General features: G+C 38.6%; 1 protein-coding gene across 3 annotated transcripts in view; it reads right to left on the reverse strand.

The window, feature by feature from the left end:
• The window catches only part of RECK (reversion inducing cysteine rich protein with kazal motifs), a gene marked incomplete at its 3' end in the record, with an annotated part of 1,214,950 nt that overhangs the window by 935,626 nt on the left and 259,674 nt on the right, over positions 1-19,650 (reverse strand). For all 3 annotated transcript variants that reach the window (XM_082258598.1, XM_082258597.1, XM_082258599.1), the window contains exon 3: positions 17,685-17,759. In XM_082258598.1, coding sequence (XP_082114724.1) covers positions 17,685-17,759 — 75 coding nt within the window. The remainder of the gene's footprint in view (positions 1-17,684; positions 17,760-19,650) is intronic.

Below are 19,650 nucleotides of genomic sequence, written 5' to 3' on the forward strand. Positions count from 1 at the left end.
TGTTTTTGTTTTTTTAAATACAAGCTAAATAGAAAAAAAAAATATTTTACCGCCCCCCACCCGCGGTCTGTCTGTCTGTCTCTCTGTCTGGCTGCCTTGCGACAGCAATATAAGTCATCGAATTTGTTTTTGTTTTTTTAAAGACAAGCTAAATAAAATTAAAAAAATTTTTACCGCCCCCCACCCGCGGTCTGACTGTCTGCCTGTCTGTCTGCCTTGCGACAGCAATACAAGTCATCGGATTTGTTTTTGTTTTTTTAAAGACAAGCTAAATAGAAAAAACAAAAAAAAAAAATTTTACCGCCCCCCACCCGCGGTCTGTCTGTCTGTCTGCCTGTCTGTCTGCCTTGCGACAGCAATATAAGTCATCGGATTTGTTTTTGTTTTTTTAAAGACAGGCTAAATAGAAAAAAACAAAAAAAAACAAAAAAAAATTTTTTTACCGCCCCCCACCCGCGGTCTGTCTGTCTGTCTGGCTGCCTTGCGACAGCAATAGAAGTCATCGGATTTGTTTTTCTTTTTTAAATACAAGCTAAATAGAAAAAACAATAAAAAAATGTTACCGCCCCCCCACCCGCGGTCTGTCTGTCTGTCTGTCTGGCTGCCTTGCGACAGCAATATAAGTCATCGAATTTGTTTTTGTTTTTTTAAAGACAAGCTAAATAGAAAAAACAAAAAAAAAAAATTTTACCGCCCCCCACCCGCGGGGTCTGTCTGTCTGCCTGTCTGTCTGCCTTGCGACAGCAATATAAGTCATCAAATTTGTTTTTGTTTTTTTAAAGACAAGCTAAATAGAAAAAACAAAAAAATAAATTTTACCGCCCCCCCACCCGCGGTCTGTCTGTCTGGCTGTCTGGCTGCCTTGCGACAGCAATATAAGTCATCGGATTTGTTTTTGTTTTTTTAAATACAAGCTAAATAGAAAAAACAAAAAAAAAAAAAAAATGTTACCGCCCCCCACCCGCGGGGTCTGTCTGTCTGCCTTGCGACAGCAATATAAGTCATCGGATTTGTTTTTGTTTTTTTAAAGACAAGCTAAATAGAAAAAACAAAAAAAAAACAAACAAAAAAAATTTTACCGCCCCCCACCCGCGGTCTGTCTATCTGTCTGTCTGGCTGCCTTGCGACAGCAATATAAGCCATCGGATTTGTTTTTGTTTTTTAAAGACAAGCTAAATAGAAAAAACAAAAAAAAAAAAAAAAAAAAAAATTTTTACCGCCCCCCCACCCGCGGTCTGTCTGTCTGTCTGGCTGCCTTGCGACAGCAATATAAGTCATCGGATTTGTTTTTGTTTTTTTAAAGACAAGCTAAATAGAAAAAAAAAAAATTTCACCGCCCCCCACCCGCGGTCTGTCTGTCTGTCTGTCTGGCTGCCTTGCGACAGCAATATAAGTCATCGGATTTGTTTTTGTTTTTTTAAAGACAAGCTAAATAGAAAAAAAAAAAAATTTTACCGCCCCCCACCCGCGGTCTGTCTGTCTGTCTGTCTGTCTGCCTTGCGACAGCAATAGAAGTCATCGAATTTGTTTTTGTTTTTTTAAAGACAAGCTAAATAGAAATAAAAAAAAAAATTTTACCGCCCCCCACCCGCGGGGTCTGTCTGTCTGCCTGTCTGTCTGCCTTGCGACAGCAATATAAGTCATCGGATTTGTTTTTGTTTATTTAAAGACAAGCTAAATAGAAAAAAAAAAAAATTTTACCGCCCCCACCCGCAGTCTGTCTGTCTGTCTGTCTGTCTGTCTGGCTGCCTTGTGACAGCAATAGAAGTCATCGAATTTGTTTTTGTTTTTTTAAAAGACAAGCTAAATAGAAAAAACAAAAAAAAAAAATAAATTTTACCGCCCCCCACCCGCGGTCTGTCTGTATGTCTGTCTGTCTGTCTGGCTACCTTGCGACAGCAATAGAAGTCATTGAATTTGTTTTTGTTTTTTTAAAGACAAGCTAAATAGAAAAAAAAAACAAAAAACAAAAAAAAAATTTACCGCCCCCCACCGCGGTCAGTCTGTCTGTCTGTCTGTCTGCCTTGCGACAGCAATAGAAGTCATGGGATTTTTTTTTGTTTTTTTAAAGACAAGCATGATTATCAAAGTTACTAGCATGTTGATTGAGTCTAATGGGATTTGGAGCTTGGGTCATCTGAACATCCTGTCAATGAAAGTCTATGGGCATTTTTTGGGTTTTTAATTTTAATTTTTAGGAAAACCGTAACTCAAACCAGTCTGAAAAGATATAGCACACCGAGTCAGAACAGTATGAAGGTCTGTGCCGAGTTTGGAGTATGTAGCTTGAACGGTCTAGGAGGAGTTAGTGTCCAAAAATTTACCGGCCAGAAAAATAAAAGAGAAGAAGAAGAAGAAGAAGAATAATAATAAGTTTAAATACAATATCAGTAAGTTGGCTGTTCCAAGCCAACTTAATAATAATAAATTTAAATACAATATCAGTAAGTTGGCTCTTCCAAGCCAACTTAATAATAATAAGTTTAAATACAATATTAGAAAGTTGGCTTTTGCAAGCCAACTTAATAAGTTTAAATACAATATCAGTAAGTTGGCTTTTCCAAGCCAACTTAATAAGTTTAAATACAATATTAGAAAGTTGGATTTTGCAAGCCAACTTAAAGCGGAGTTCCACCCAAAAGTGGAACTTCCGCTTTAGGGAGTCCTGACCCCCCGACATGCCACATTTGGCATGTCATTTTTTGGGGGGGGAGCGGGTACCTAGTTTTGACAGGTACCCGCTCCCACTTCCGCTCGGAGCGCCGCGGCGCCCTGACCGGAAGTTCTCCTCTCCCCCTCCCTCCCTGCAATCTTCTGGGACACGTCAGAGGTCCCAGAAGATTGCCGGCCAATCACGGCGCGCAGCGCGACTCGCGCATGCGCAGTGGGTACCCGGCTGTGAAGCCGCAAACTGTAACAGCCGGGTGCCCACGGCAGTGATGCCGGCGCCGAGGGAGAGGATCGAGGCTTCCGGCGGCCGCATCGCTGGACCGTTGGACAGGTGAGTAAATGGCTGGAACTCCGCTTTAATAACTAGAAAAAAAAGTTCGTCGAGACAAACTTTAAGTTGGCTTGAGAAAGCCTGACCAGAAAGTTTGAAAAGTTTAGATCGATCGATCGATAGATAGAAAAGGTTTGAAGATCGATCGATCGAAAAGGTTTGAAGATCGATCGATCGATAGAAAAGGTTTAAAGATCGATCGATAGAAAAGGTTTAAAGATCGATCGATCGATAGAAAAGGTTTGAAGATCGATCGATCAATAGAAAAGGTTTAAAGATCGATCGATCGAAAAGGTTTGAAGATCGATCGATCGAAAAGGTTTGAAGATCGATCGATCGATAGAAAAGGTTTAAAGATCGATCGATCGATAGAAAAGGTTTAAAGATCGATCGATCGATAGAAAAGGTTTGAAGATCGATCGATAGATAGAAAAGGTTTGAAGATGGATCGATAGAAAAGGTTTAAAGATCGATCAAAAAGGTTTGAAGATCGATCGATCGAAAAGGTTTGAAGATCGATCGATCAAAAAGGTTTGAAGATCGATCGATCAAAAAGGTTTGAAGATCGATCAATAGATAGAAAAGGTTTGAAGATCGATCGATCGATAGAAAAGGTTTGAAGATCGATCGATAGAAAAGGTTTGAAGATCGATCGATAGAAAAGGTTTGAAGATCGATCGATCGATATAAAAGGTTTGAAGATCGATCGATCGATAGATAGAAAAGGTTTGAAGATCGATCGATCGATAGATAGAAAAGGTTTGAAGATCGATCGATAGATAGATAGAAAAGGTTTGAAGATTGATCGATAGATAGATAGAAAAGGTTTGAAGATCGATCGATAGATAGATAGAAAAGGTTTGAAGATCGATCGATAGATCGATAGATAGATAGAAAAGGTTTGAAGATCGATCGATAGATAGAAAAGGTTTGAAGATTGATCGATAGATAGATAGAAAAGGTTTGAAGATCGATCGATAGATAGATAGAAAAGGTTTGAAGATCGATCGATAGATCGATAGATAGATAGAAAAGGTTTGAAGATCGATCGATAGATAGAAAAGGTTTGAAGATTGATCGATAGATAGAAAAGGTTTGAAGATCGATCGATAGATAGATAGAAAAGGTTTGAAGATCGATCGATAGATAGATAGAAAAGGTTTGAAGATCGATCGATAGATAGATAGAAAAGGTTTGAAGATCGATCGATAGATAGATAGAAAAGGTTTGAAGATCGATCGATAGATAGAAAAGGTTTGTAGATCGATCGATAGATAGATCGATCGATCAATCGATCGATAGATAGATAGATAGATAGATTAGATGAGTTTGAATGAGTTTACATTGATTAGCATCAAAGCTTGATTGAGTCTAATGGGATTTGGAGCTTGGGTCATCTGAACATCCTGTCAATGAAAGTCTATGGGCATTTTTTGGGTTTTTAATCTTAATTTTTAGGAAAACCGTAACTCAAACCAGTCTGAAAAGATATAGCACACCGAGTCAGAACAGTATGAAGGTCTGTGCCGAGTTTGGAGTATGTAGCTTGAACGGTCTAGGAGGAGTTAGTGTCCAAAAATTTACCGGCCAGAAAAATAATAATAATAAGAAGAAGAAGAATAATAATAATAAGTTTAAATACAATATTAGAAAGTCGGCTTTTGCAAGCCAACTTAACTAGAGAAAAAAGTTTGAGACAAACTTTAAGTTGGCTTGAAAAAGCCTGACCAGAAAGTTTGAAAAGTTTAGATTATTGATCGAAAAGGTTTGAAGATCGATCGATAGAAAGAAAAGAAAAGGTTTGAAGATCGATCGATAGAAAGAAAAGAAAAGGTTTGAAGATCGATCGATAGATAGAAAAGGTTTGAAGATCGATAGATAGATAGATAAGGTTTGAAGATCGATAGATAGATAGAAAAGGTTTGAAGATCGATAGATAGATAGAAAAGGTTTGAAGATCGATAGATAGATAGAAAAGGTTTGAAGATAGATAGATAGATAGATAGATAGATAGATAGATAGATAGATAGATAGATAGATAGATAGATAGATAGAAAAGGTTTGAAATTTTTTTTACCGCCCCCCACCCGCGGTCTGTCTGTCTGCTTGTCTGGCTGGCTGCCTTGCGACAGCAATATAAGTCATCGGATTTGTTTTTGTTTTTTTAAAGACAAGCTAAATAGAAAAAAAAAAAAATTTACAGCCCCCACCCGCGGTCTGTCTGCCTGTCTGTCTGCCTTGCGACAGCAATAGAAGTCATCGGATTTGTTTTTGTTTTTTTAAATACAAGCTAAATAGAAAAAAAAAATATTTTACCGCCCCCCACCCGCGGTCTGTCTGTCTGTCTCTCTGTCTGGCTGCCTTGCGACAGCAATATAAGTCATCGAATTTGTTTTTGTTTTTTTAAAGACAAGCTAAATAAAATTAAAAAAATTTTTACCGCCCCCCACCCGCGGTCTGACTGTCTGCCTGTCTGTCTGCCTTGCGACAGCAATACAAGTCATCGGATTTGTTTTTGTTTTTTTAAAGACAAGCTAAATAGAAAAAACAAAAAAAAAAAATTTTACCGCCCCCCACCCGCGGTCTGTCTGTCTGTCTGCCTGTCTGTCTGCCTTGCGACAGCAATATAAGTCATCGGATTTGTTTTTGTTTTTTTAAAGACAGGCTAAATAGAAAAAAACAAAAAAAAACAAAAAAAAATTTTTTTACCGCCCCCCACCCGCGGTCTGTCTGTCTGTCTGGCTGCCTTGCGACAGCAATAGAAGTCATCGGATTTGTTTTTGTTTTTTTAAAGACAAGCTAAATAGAAAAAACAATAAAAAAATTTTACCGCCCCCCCACCCGCGGTCTGTCTGTCTGTCTGTCTGGCTGCCTTGCGACAGCAATATAAGTCATCGAATTTGTTTTTGTTTTTTTAAAGACAAGCTAAATAGAAAAAACAAAAAAAAAAAATTTTACCGCCCCCCACCCGCGGGGTCTGTCTGTCTGCCTGTCTGTCTGCCTTGCGACAGCAATATAAGTCATCAAATTTGTTTTTGTTTTTTTAAAGACAAGCTAAATAGAAAAAACAAAAAAAAAAATTTTACCGCCCCCCCACCCGCGGTCTGTCTGTCTGGCTGTCTGGCTGCCTTGCGACAGCAATATAAGTCATCGGATTTGTTTTTGTTTTTTTAAATACAAGCTAAATAGAAAAAACAAAAAAAAAAAAAAATGTTACCGCCCCCCACCCGCGGGGTCTGTCTGTCTGCCTTGCGACAGCAATATAAGTCATCGGATTTGTTTTTGTTTTTTTAAAGACAAGCTAAATAGAAAAAACAAAAAAAAAACAAACAAAAAAAAATTTTACCGCCCCCCACCCGCGGTCTGTCTATCTGTCTGTCTGGCTGCCTTGCGACAGCAATATAAGCCATCGGATTTGTTTTTGTTTTTTAAAGACAAGCTAAATAGAAAAAACAAAAAAAAAAAAAAAAAAAAAAAATTTTTACCGCCCCCCCACCCGCGGTCTGTCTGTCTGTCTGGCTGCCTTGCGACAGCAATATAAGTCATCGGATTTGTTTTTGTTTTTTTAAAGACAAGCTAAATAGAAAAAAAAAAAATTTCACCGCCCCCCACCCGCGGTCTGTCTGTCTGTCTGTCTGGCTGCCTTGCGACAGCAATATAAGTCATCGGATTTGTTTTTGTTTTTTTAAAGACAAGCTAAATAGAAAAAAAAAAAAATTTTACCGCCCCCCACCCGCGGTCTGTCTGTCTGTCTGTCTGTCTGCCTTGCGACAGCAATAGAAGTCATCAAATTTGTTTTTGTTTTTTTAAAGACAAGCTAAATAGAAATAAAAAAAAAAATTTTACCGCCCCCCACCCGCGGGGTCTGTCTGTCTGCCTGTCTGTCTGCCTTGCGACAGCAATATAAGTCATCGGATTTGTTTTTGTTTATTTAAAGACAAGCTAAATAGAAAAAAAAAAAAAATTTTACCGCCCCCACCCGCAGTCTGTCTGTCTGTCTGTCTGTCTGTCTGGCTGCCTTGTGACAGCAATAGAAGTCATCGAATTTGTTTTTGTTTTTTTAAAAGACAAGCTAAATAGAAAAAACAAAAAAAAAAAATAAATTTTACCGCCCCCCACCCGCGGTCTGTCTGTATGTCTGTCTGTCTGTCTGGCTACCTTGCGACAGCAATAGAAGTCATTGAATTTGTTTTTGTTTTTTTTAAAGACAAGCTAAATAGAAAAAAAAAACAAAAAACAAAAAAAAAATTTACCGCCCCCCACCGCGGTCAGTCTGTCTGTCTGTCTGTCTGCCTTGCGACAGCAATAGAAGTCATGGGATTTTTTTTTGTTTTTTTAAAGACAAGCATGATTATCAAAGTTACTAGCATGTTGATTGAGTCTAATGGGATTTGGAGCTTGGGTCATCTGAACATCCTGTCAATGAAAGTCTATGGGCATTTTTTGGGTTTTTAATTTTAATTTTTAGGAAAACCGTAACTCAAACCAGTCTGAAAAGATATAGCACACCGAGTCAGAACAGTATGAAGGTCTGTGCCGAGTTTGGAGTATGTAGCTTGAACGGTCTAGGAGGAGTTAGTGTCCAAAAATTTACCGGCCAGAAAAATAAAAGAGAAGAAGAAGAAGAAGAAGAATAATAATAAGTTTAAATACAATATCAGTAAGTTGGCTGTTCCAAGCCAACTTAATAATAATAAATTTAAATACAATATCAGTAAGTTGGCTCTTCCAAGCCAACTTAATAATAATAAGTTTAAATACAATATTAGAAAGTTGGCTTTTGCAAGCCAACTTAATAAGTTTAAATACAATATCAGTAAGTTGGCTTTTCCAAGCCAACTTAATAAGTTTAAATACAATATTAGAAAGTTGGATTTTGCAAGCCAACTTAAAGCGGAGTTCCACCCAAAAGTGGAACTTCCGCTTTAGGGAGTCCTGACCCCCCGACATGCCACATTTGGCATGTCATTTTTTGGGGGGGGAGCGGGTACCTAGTTTTGACAGGTACCCGCTCCCACTTCCGCTCGGAGCGCCGCGGCGCCCTGACCGGAAGTTCTCCTCTCCCCCTCCCTCCCTGCAATCTTCTGGGACACGTCAGAGGTCCCAGAAGATTGCCGGCCAATCACGGCGCGCAGCGCGACTCGCGCATGCGCAGTGGGTACCCGGCTGTGAAGCCGCAAACTGTAACAGCCGGGTGCCCACGGCAGTGATGCCGGCGCCGAGGGAGAGGATCGAGGCTTCCGGCGGCCGCATCGCTGGACCGTTGGACAGGTGAGTAAATGGCTGGAACTCCGCTTTAATAACTAGAAAAAAAAGTTCGTCGAGACAAACTTTAAGTTGGCTTGAGAAAGCCTGACCAGAAAGTTTGAAAAGTTTAGATCGATCGATCGATAGATAGAAAAGGTTTGAAGATCGATCGATCGAAAAGGTTTGAAGATCCATCGATCGATAGAAAAGGTTTGAAGATCGATCGATCGATAGAAAAGGTTTAAAGATCGATCGATCGATAGAAAAGGTTTGAAGATCGATCGATCAATAGAAAAGGTTTAAAGATCGATCGATCGAAAAGGTTTGAAGATCGATCGATCGAAAAGGTTTGAAGATCGATCGATCGATAGAAAAGGTTTAAAGATCGATCGATCGATAGAAAAGGTTTAAAGATCGATCGATCGATAGAAAAGGTTTGAAGATCGATCGATAGATAGAAAAGGTTTGAAGATCGATCGATAGAAAAGGTTTAAAGATCGATCAAAAAGGTTTGAAGATCGATCGATCAAAAAGGTTTGAAGATCGATCGATCAAAAAGGTTTGAAGATCGATCGATCAAAAAGGTTTGAAGATCGATCAATAGATAGAAAAGGTTTGAAGATCGATCGATCGATAGAAAAGGTTTGAAGATCGATCGATAGAAAAGGTTTGAAGATCGATCGATAGAAAAGGTTTGAAGATCGATCGATCGATATAAAAGGTTTGAAGATCGATCGATCGATAGATAGAAAAGGTTTGAAGATCGATCGATCGATAGATAGAAAAGGTTTGAAGATTGATCGATAGATAGATAGAAAAGGTTTGAAGATTGATCGATAGATAGATAGAAAAGGTTTGAAGATCGATCGATAGATAGATAGAAAAGGTTTGAAGATCGATCGATAGATCGATAGATAGATAGAAAAGGTTTGAAGATCGATCGATAGATAGAAAAGGTTTGAAGATTGATCGATAGATAGATAGAAAAGGTTTGAAGATCGATCGATAGATAGATAGAAAAGGTTTGAAGATCGATCGATAGATCGATAGATAGATAGAAAAGGTTTGAAGATCGATCGATAGATAGAAAAGGTTTGAAGATTGATCGATAGATAGAAAAGGTTTGAAGATCGATCGATAGATAGATAGAAAAGGTTTGAAGATCGATCGATAGATAGATAGAAAAGGTTTGAAGATCGATCGATAGATAGATAGAAAAGGTTTGAAGATCGATCGATAGATCGATCGATCGATCGATAGATAGATAGATAGATAGATAGATAGATTAGATGAGTTTGAATGAGTTTACATTGATTAGCATCAAAGCTTGATTGAGTCTAATGGGATTTGGAGCTTGGGTCATCTGAACATCCTGTCAATGAAAGTCTATGGGCATTTTTTGGGTTTTTAATCTTAATTTTTAGGAAAACCGTAACTCAAACCAGTCTGAAAAGATATAGCACACCGAGTCAGAACAGTATGAAGGTCTGTGCCGAGTTTGGAGTATGTAGCTTGAACGGTCTAGGAGGAGTTAGTGTCCAAAAATTTACCGCTAAGAAAAATAAGAAGAAGAAGAAGAAGAAGAAGAATAATAATAAGTTTAAATACAATATTAGAAAGTTGGCTTTTGCAAGCCAACTTAACTAGAGAAAAAAGTTTGAGACAAACTTTAAGTTGGCTTGAAAAAGCCTGACCAGAAAGTTTGAAAAGTTTAGATTATTGATCGAAAAGGTTTGAAGATCGATCGATAGAAAGAAAAGAAAAGGTTTGAAGATCGATCGATAGAAAGAAAAGAAAAGGTTTGAAGATCGATCGATAGATAGAAAAGGTTTGAAGATCGATCGATCGAAAAGGTTTGAAGATCGATCGATCGAAAAGGTTTGAAGATCGATCGATCGAAAAGGTTTGAAGATCGATCGATCGATCGATAGAAAAGGTTTGAAGATCGATCGATCGATCGATAGAAAAGGTTTGAAGATCGATCGATCGATAGAAAAGGTTTTAAGATCGATCGATCGAAAAGGTTTGAAGATCGATCGAAAAGGTTTGAAGATCGATCGAAAAGGTTTGAAGATGGATTGATAGATAGATAGATTAGATGAGTTTGAATGAGTTTACATTGATTAGCATCAAAGCTTGATTGAGTCTAATGGGATTTGGAGCTTGGGTCATCTGAACATCCTGTCAATGAAAGTCTATGGGCATTTTTTGGGTTTTTAATTTAAATTTTTAGGAAAACCGTAACTCAAACCAGTCTGAAAAGATATAGCACACCGAGTCAGAACAGTATGAAGGTCTGTGCCGAGTTTGGAGTATGTAGCTTGAACGGTCTAGGAGGAGATAGTGTCCAAAAATTTACCGGCCAGAAAAATAATAATAAGAAGAAGAATAATAACTAGAAAAAAAAGTTTGAGACAAACTTTAGGTTGGCTTGAAAAAGCCTGACCAGAAAGTTTGAAAAGTTTAGATCGATCGATCGATAGAAAAGGTTTGAAGATCGATCGATAGAAAGAAAAGGTTTGAAGATCGATTGATAGATAGAAAAGGTTTGAAGATCGATCGATCGATTGAAAAGGTTTGAACATCGATCGATCGATCGAAAAGGTTTGAAGATCGATCGATCGATAGAAAAGGTTTGAAGATCGATCGATCGAAAAGGTTTGAAGATCAATCGATTGATCGAAAAGGTTTGAAGATCGATCGATCGATAAGGTTTGAAGATCGATCAATCGAAAAGGTTTGAAGATCGATCGATCGAAAAGGTTTGAAGATCGATCGATCGATCGATAGAAAAGGTTTGATGATTGATCGATAGAAAAGGTTTGAAGATCGATCGATCGAAAAGGTTTGAAGATCGATCGATCGATCGAAAAGGTTTGAAGATCGATCGATCGAAAAGGTTTGAAGATCGATCGATCGAAAAGGTTTGAAGATCGATCGATCGAAAAGGTTTGAAGATCGATCGATCGATTGAAAAGGTTTGAAGGTCGATCAATCGAAAAGGTTTGTAGATCGACCGATCGAAAAGGTTTGTAGATCGATCGATCAAAAAGGTTTGAAGATCGATCATAAAGGTTTGAAGATTGATTGATCGATCGAAAAGGTTTGTAGACCGATCGATCGAAAAGGTTTGAAGACCGATCGATCGATCGAAAAGGTTTGAAGACTGATCGATCGATCATAAAGGTTTGAAGATCGATTGATCGATCGAAAAGGTTTGTAGACCGATCGATCGAAAAGGTTTGAAGACAGATCGATCGATCGAAAAGGTTTGAAGACTGATCGATCGATCGAAAAGGTTTGAAGACCGATTGATAGATAGATAGATAGATAGATAGATAGATAGATAGATAGATAGATAGATAGATAGATAGATAGATAGATAGATAGATTAGATGAGTTTGAATGAGTTTAAATGGATTAGCATCAAAGCTTGATTGAGTCTAATGGGATTTGGAGCTTGGGTCATCTGAACATCCTGTCAATGAAAGTCTATGGGCATTTTTTGGGTTTTTAATTTTAATTTTTAGGAAAACCGTAACTGAAACCAGTCTGAAAAGATATAGCACACCGAGTCAGAACAGTATGAAGGTCTGTGCCGAGTTTGGAGTATGTAGCTTGAACGGTCTAGGAGGAGATAGTGTCCAAAAATTTTCTGGCCATAAAAATAAAAGAGAAGAAGAATAACTAGAAAAAAAAGTTTGTCAAGACAAACTTTAAGTTGGCTTGAGAAAGCCTGCCCAGAAAGTTTGAAAAGTTTAGATCGATCGATCGATAGATAGAAAAGGTTTGAAGATCGATAGATAGATAGAAAAGGTTTGAAGATCGATAGATAGATAGAAAAGGTTTGAAGATCGATAGATAGATAGAAAAGGTTTGAAGATCGATAGATAGATAGAAAAGGTTTGAAGATAGATAGATAGATAGATAGATAGATAGATAGATAGATAGATAGATAGATAGATAGATAGATAGATAGATAGATAGATAGATAGATAGATAGAAAAGGTTTGAAATTTTTTTTACCGCCCCCCACCCACGGTCTGTCTGTCTGCCCGTCTGGCTGGCTGCCTTGCGACAGCAATAGAAGTCATCGGATTTGTTTTTGTTTTTTTAAATACAAGCTAAATAGAAAAAAAATATATATATATTTTACCGCCCCCCCACCCGCGCTCTGTCTGTCTGTCTGGCTGCCTTGCGACAGCAATAGAAGTCATCGAATTTGTTTTTGTTTTTTTAAAGACAAGCTAAATAGAAAAAAAAAAAAAAATTTTTACCGCCCCCCACCCGCGGTCTGTCTGTCTGCCTGTCTGTCTGCCTTGCGACAGCAATAGAAGTTATCGGATTTGTTTTTGTTTTTTTAAAGACAAGCTAAATAGAAAAACAAAAAAAAAAATTTTTACCGCCCCCCACCCGCGGTCTGTCTGTCTGTCTGGCTGGCTGCCTTGCGACAGCAATATAAGTCATCGGATTTGTTTTTGTTTTTTTAAAGACAAGCTAAATAGAAAAAAAAAAAAAAAACAAAAAAAAAATTTTTTACCGCCCCCCCACCCGTGGTCTGTCTGTCTGGCTGCCTTGCGACAGCAATATAAGTCATCGAATTTGTTTTTGTTTTTTTAAAGACAAGCCAAATAGAAAAAACAAAAAAAAAAAAAAAATTTTTTTACCGCCCCCACCCGCGGTCTGTCTGTCTGGCTGTCTGGCTGCCTTGCGACAGCAATATAAGTCATCGGATTTGTTTTTGTTTTTTTAAATACAAGCTAAATAGAAAAAACAAAAAAAAATAAAAATTTTACCGCCCCCCACCCGCGGGGTCTGTCTGTCTGCCTTGCGACAGCAATATAAGTCATCGGATTTGTTTTTGTTTTTTAAAGACAAGCTAAATAGAAAAAAAAAATTTTTTACCGCCCCCCACCCGCGGTCTGTCTGTCTGTCTGGCTGCCTTGCGAAAGCAATAGAAGTCATCGGATTTGTTTTTGTTTTTTTTAAATACAAGCTAAATAGAAAAAAAAAAATAAAATTTTACCGCCCCCCACCCGCGGTCTGTCTGTCTCTCTGTCTGGCTGCCTTGTGACAGCAATAGAAGTCATCGAATTTGTTTTTTTAAAGACAAGCTAAATAGAAAAAACAAAAAAAAAAAAAATTTACTGCCCCCCACCCGCAGTCAGTCAGTCAGTCAGTCAGTCAGTCAGTCAGTCAGTCAGTCAGTCAGTCAGTCAGTCAGTCAGTCTGTCTGTCTGTCTGTCTGTCTGTCTGTCTGTCTGTCTGTCTGTCTGTCTGTCTGTCTGTCTGTCTGTCTGTCTGTCTGTCTGTCTGTCTGTCTGTCTGTCTGTCTGTCTGTCTGTCTGTCTGTCTGTCTGTCTGTCTGTCTACAGCAATAGAAGTCATGGGATTTGTTTTTGTTTTTTTAAAGACAAGCATGATTATCAAAGTAACTAGCATGTTGATTGAGTCTAATGGGATTTGGAGCTTGGGTCATCTGAACATCCTGTCAATGAAAGTCTATGGGCATTTTTTGGGTTTTTAATTTAAATTTTTAGGAAAACCGTAACTCAAACCAGTCTGAAAAGATATAGCACACCGAGTCAGAACAGTATGAAGGTCTGTGCCGAGTTTGGAGTATGTAGCTTGAACGGTCTAGGAGGAGATAGTGTCCAAAAATTTACCGGCCAGAAAAATAATAATAAGAAGAAGAAGAATAATAATAAGTTTAAATACAATCAGTAAGTTGGCTTTTGCAAGCCAACTTAATAAGTTTAAATACAATATCAGTAAGTTGGCTGTTCCAAGCCAACTTAATAAGTTTAAATACAATATCAGTAAGTTGGCTCTTCCAAGCCAACTTAATAATAAGTTTAAATACAATATCAGTAAGTTGGCTGTTCCAAGCCAACTTAATAAGTTTAAATACAATATTAGAAAGTTGGCTTTTGCAAGCCAACTTAATAAGTTTAAATACAATATCAGTAAGTTGGCTGTTCCAAGCCAACTTAATAATAAGTTTAAATACAATATCAGTAAGTTGGCTGTCCCAAGCCAACTTAATAATAAGTTTAAATACAATATCAGTAAGTTGGCTGTTCCAAGCCAACTTAATAAACAAATATAGCTCTATCTCTCAATATTGCTAGAAGTATATACCTCTAAAGGGGGTAATGTACTAATAATGAAATAGAAAAAAGGGGGGGGGGGTACTTGGCGCTGCCACTGAATAAATTTGAATGCGTGGATATGTGCAAAACCTCAATATTGGTGGTGAATATAAATAATAAGGTGCTGATGGCAATAATCAAATTATGCAAATTGTAAATGGCAGTAAATAAATACAAGAAAACATACAATACAATACATAAGGCTACATTCACACCTGAGCGTAGCGTTTTTCGCGCGTTTTTTACCGCGATTTTACCGCGATTTTTGCGGCGTTTTTTACCGCGATTTTTGTGCAGGCGTTTTTAGATTGAATAGAGATCAATGGAAAACGCCTGTAATCTGCCCAAAAAGAAGCTCATGTACTTTTTTGAGCGTTGGGCGTTTTGTATACAGCATCAAAACGCTCAGATGTGAACAGGGGCCATTGAAATTAATAGGATTTGTCTTGTTGGGCGTTTTGAGAGCTGATCCTAGAGCAGAAAAACGCCCCAAAAACGCCCCAAAACGCCTAGATGTGAACGGAGCCTTATAAAATCATATACAAATATATTAAATATGTTAAAAATAAATAAAGTGCAACAGATGTCTCATGATTGGTAAAAAAAATGCAACAGGGAAAAGTGCAGGGAAAGAGATCCATCTCCCTAATGGTTCCCGGCGTCTCCTTAAAAGCACTGCGCATGCGCTATACGGCATGACGCAGTGTGTGGGGGCGTGTTAATATCAGTTCCGGATATACTGGTTTCCTGTTTCCGCTGCTCCAAAGCATCTCGTTGCTCGGCAACTTCTACCTAGTGCACACACAACTCCGCCACTACCTACATGGGCCAAAACAAAAGCCCACAACTCCTCCAACACCCCCATATCGATCATCCATCCTCACAAAAGGAATGGATGGCCCGAATGGGATTATCTCCAGAGAGGAACATCCATATAAAATCAGCTGTAATTCAGAAAAATAAATAATCAAATAGAAAGGTGATCTTTGATCTTCCTCCTGGCCATATATATACATACATGAAATGTTTTTGACTCCATGGAGGTAAGCAATAAGGATCTATGGGTCACTAAGTAGGCTATAGGATAGAAGATATTTTTGTATAAATGCAAAACTGTAGTTCACAGTGGTATATGTACTTCTAGGTATAAACTATCTGGATTGGTGACAAAATTGTTCACATTGGCTCTTGCATCTTTATGGTAGAGAGGAGCATAGGGGGATACCCATGCGAATTGGATTCTAGGTATGCTATTCAATGGGGGGATAGACAAGGGCGAATGCCCTTTTGGGGGCACGTTCTTCATTGCATGTTTATAATTAATGAATTCTTGTAATTTTGCAAGTGTATTGATTATTGTTATGCCTTTCAGGAGTGGCGTATTACATCCCTGATGAAGATATCTCTATATATGTACTGCTATCGAAACGCTTTGGAAGTATACACCACTCCAATCAGTAGTCCAATATTTATCAATATTTATTTTACATCTTTTGTAAAATTATTATTTTGTTGATGTTCACATGTACATTGATTATGTCTATCCACATTACCTACTACTTACAGTACGTAGTTTCTTTGTCAATAAAAAATACCTAATTTTATAATACCCTATTGGATGATATCTTAACTTGATAAATTAGGTTACCATAAAGTCCCACCAAATAGAGGGTTTTTTTCTTTACAAACCTTGGCATTTCATGGCCTCCGAAACTGTGATCGGTAGTGAGGAGTGACATCAATAATTTATGCCCTTAGAAAGCCTGAAGGGTTTGATTTGTTTGGGGGTCCTGTACAAGGCTAGACTGCCAAAAGGTCTCACACATGTGCTATCTCCGTACTCAGGAGAAGCAGCAGAATGTATTTTGAGGTGTAACTCCACATATACCCATGGCATGTGTGAGCAATATATAATTTCAGCGACAACTTTGTTAAAAATAAATTTTTTGTCGCCATTTTTCAAAAACCTGTGACAAAAAAATATATATATATTTAAAGGGCTCAACATTCCTTTCAGAAAATCCCTTAGGGTGTCTACTTTCCAAAAAGGGGTAATTTGGGGGGGGGGGGGGTTGTACTGCCCTGCCTTTTTAGCACTTCAAGAAATGAGATAGGCAGTCAGAAAGTGAAAGCTGAGTAAATTCCAGTATTTAGACCATAGTTTGTAGAAGCTATAACTTTTGCGCAAACCAATATACGCTTATTGATTTTTTCTTATCAAACCCGTGCTGTTCCTTCAGAGCCCAGAGCCGTGAACGGCGGCTCCCATGCGCGGGAATGATGTAATCGGGCCTCCGGCCAATCAGATAGCCGAAGGACGCGAACCAGGAAGCAGGACGGCCGGACATGTTGGCCATCCTGTCAATTGGCGGGCGGCACTACGGGGGCTTCGTTTTAAGGTAAGTATTTCAGAATGAGCTAGTATGCGATGCATACTAGCTCATTATGCCTTTGTCTTTACAGGTTTTTTTATTTTTAATTTTTTTGGGGGGAGTTTACATCCTCTTTAACCCTGCATTCTGAGCGCAACGCACTCCCCAACCCTTCATTCTGAGTGTAATGCACTCCTTAACCCTGCATTCTGAGTGTAATGCACTGGTGAACCCTGCATTCTCTGCATAACACCCTCCTAAACCCTGCACTGTCTTGTAATACTTATTTTATTTTTGTTCGGAGTACAAAAATGTTATCAAGGAAAAAAAAGATCAGTCTTACTGTCTTTTTTTTGGGGGGGTTGCGCTTCACAATTCTCTGCCTAAAGGCTCCTGAGATGTAAACCCTGGCTGCAAATCACATCAGACTGCACAAAAAGTAGTGCATGCACCACTTTCAAAAATGCACTGTGCCAAATTGCATGATACTGCAATACCATGCGATCTTGTGTCTACAAACACACTGCGTTTACGATCTACGTTCGGGGTTAACAATGTATTATTACCTGCAGTGTGTTTTGAACACGGTGCAGGAAACTTATCTGACACTGCTGTGAACCGACCGTAACAACAGGACACTGTGCCAGGTGATCTTTGACTTCATCGGTGTTGTTCAAGTAGATCTCAATCTCTCTAAGGTTGCCTACCCCTGATGCATACAATATAACTAAAATCCATAGGGCCATGAACCTAATTGGAAGGGCCTGATATATACCTCACATGGGGATAAGAAACAGAGACACCTTAAATCAATTACATGTATTTGAACCAAACAATAATATGATTTAGATACGCTTGTCCTATTCCGGAAGGCGATAAAAAACCTCTATGTAACATTTACGTAATATTTACCATAGATGAAGGACAGTATTCTGGTGCCCTCTGTAGTAAATGCTTTTGTTGAGACTCACTTTTTGAGGCCAATATCTAGAACAAAAAAAGGCACAAGTTTATTTATACATAAGTTGTAATTAAGACCTCTGACTTGTAATAGACTAGCTCAATATCGACTTTAATATTAGCTTATTACATAGTAGGTGACAGGACTTTTAAAATCATAAGTGTGATTGTATACCTGCAATTTTTTTCTCCAAGATTACAAAACTGCTTACAATGAAAGTATTATAATGTGTCTTTTAGGCTATGTTTACACTATTCTGACAAGAAAGTTGCAAAACTTCTGATCTGATTTTGCCCTGCTACTTAATGTTCGACTTCCATGCGACTTCAATGAATGGGATCTGACTTTGAGTCTGGTATGAATCTTGAGGGGGAACCGCACGCCAAAATAAAAAAAAAAAAACGTCTTGGCCCCCCCCCCCCATCCATAGCAGACCCTTATCTGAGCATGCAGCTCGGCATGTCAGGAAAGGGGGGGGCCCACTCCTGGACCATACCAGGCCACATGCCCTTAACAAAGGGGGGGGTGGTGGGTGCTTTGAGGCAGGGGGGGCTCTGCACCCCCCCCACCCCAAAGCACCTTGTCCCTATGTTGATAGTGACTAGGGCCTCTTCCCGACAACCCTGGGTGGTGATTGTGGGGGTCTGCCGGCAGGGGGCTTATCGTAATCTGGAAGCCCCCTTTAACAAGGGGGCTTCATATCTACCCCCCTCCTATGTGATTAAGTATGGGGTACATTGTATCGGTTTCCCCTTTAAATTAATAGTCCCTCACAATGTCACTACTTACATTGCCTCATCAATCCCTGAGGGGCAGGATATATTGATAAATGTAGGCCTCTTGGACCCGGGCACAATACCACGGACTCCATCTACACCTCGCCCCATCCCTATATGGAACATGCCAACCCCCTGCAGAGACAGACGCAGATTCAGACATGATGCTGGTCCCCCCTTCCTGATTGATGGACTCTGACATGGATGAAAGCTAATCCATTTCAAAATTGACCTAACCTCTTTAAAAACTTTTTTTTTTCTATTTGTCTCTTTACTGTTCTCTTTCAATATCTCTTTTATTGTAATTTTCCAAAAAAATAATAATACACATACACAAAAGAAACAAAACAGCAAAATATCAACATAAAATGTTGCAAAGGGGGGGGGGGGAGGGGGAGAAGAGGAAAGAAGGAAATGACAGGGAGAGAAATAAGAAAGGGGAACCTTTCATCCAACTCAGTTTAACCGTCAAACAATGGGGTTTCCATATATATATATATGCTCATTATTTTCGATCTATCGCCACTAGACGTCGATCTTATAATAAAATTAAGACCTGTTCCCCATAGCCCATTCACATTTTACCTCATGATCAATAAATTCATTCCTACCAAGCAATCCTTACATTAACACACATACCTTATCTAATCCATTGTCACCATACATCTCAGATTGTTTAGCCATGGATTCCATCTGACCGCAAATATTTTCTTCACCGAACTTATAGTAGCCATCATTTTTTCCATCTCACATTGCTGATTAAGTAATGTGACGGTATCAGATGGACATGGTATCTCCTGAGATTTTCATCTTCTTGTGATTAAGAGTTTTGCCGCTAATAAAAGATGTAAAACCACTACTCTGTACTTTATAGGTATCTCATGGATATTTAGGTGCAAGATCGCCATCTCAGGACTTGGAATTATGTTTTTTTCCACAACTTCTGAGATCATAGAGAATATTTTGTTCCAAAATGCTCTAATCGATTTACATTCCCAAAGTATATGGAATAGCGTCCCTTGTTCACCACACTCTCTCCAACAAAATGCTGGAGTTAAGGGGTAAAATTTGGAAAGTTTAGTGGGGGTCAAATACCAAAAATTTAATGTCTTTTGATATAATTCCCAATGATTAGTACATT

Source organism: Pelophylax lessonae (assembly GCF_965119305.1).
Source record: "Pelophylax lessonae genome assembly, chromosome: 5".
NCBI classification, from domain to species: domain Eukaryota; kingdom Metazoa; phylum Chordata; class Amphibia; order Anura; family Ranidae; genus Pelophylax; species Pelophylax lessonae.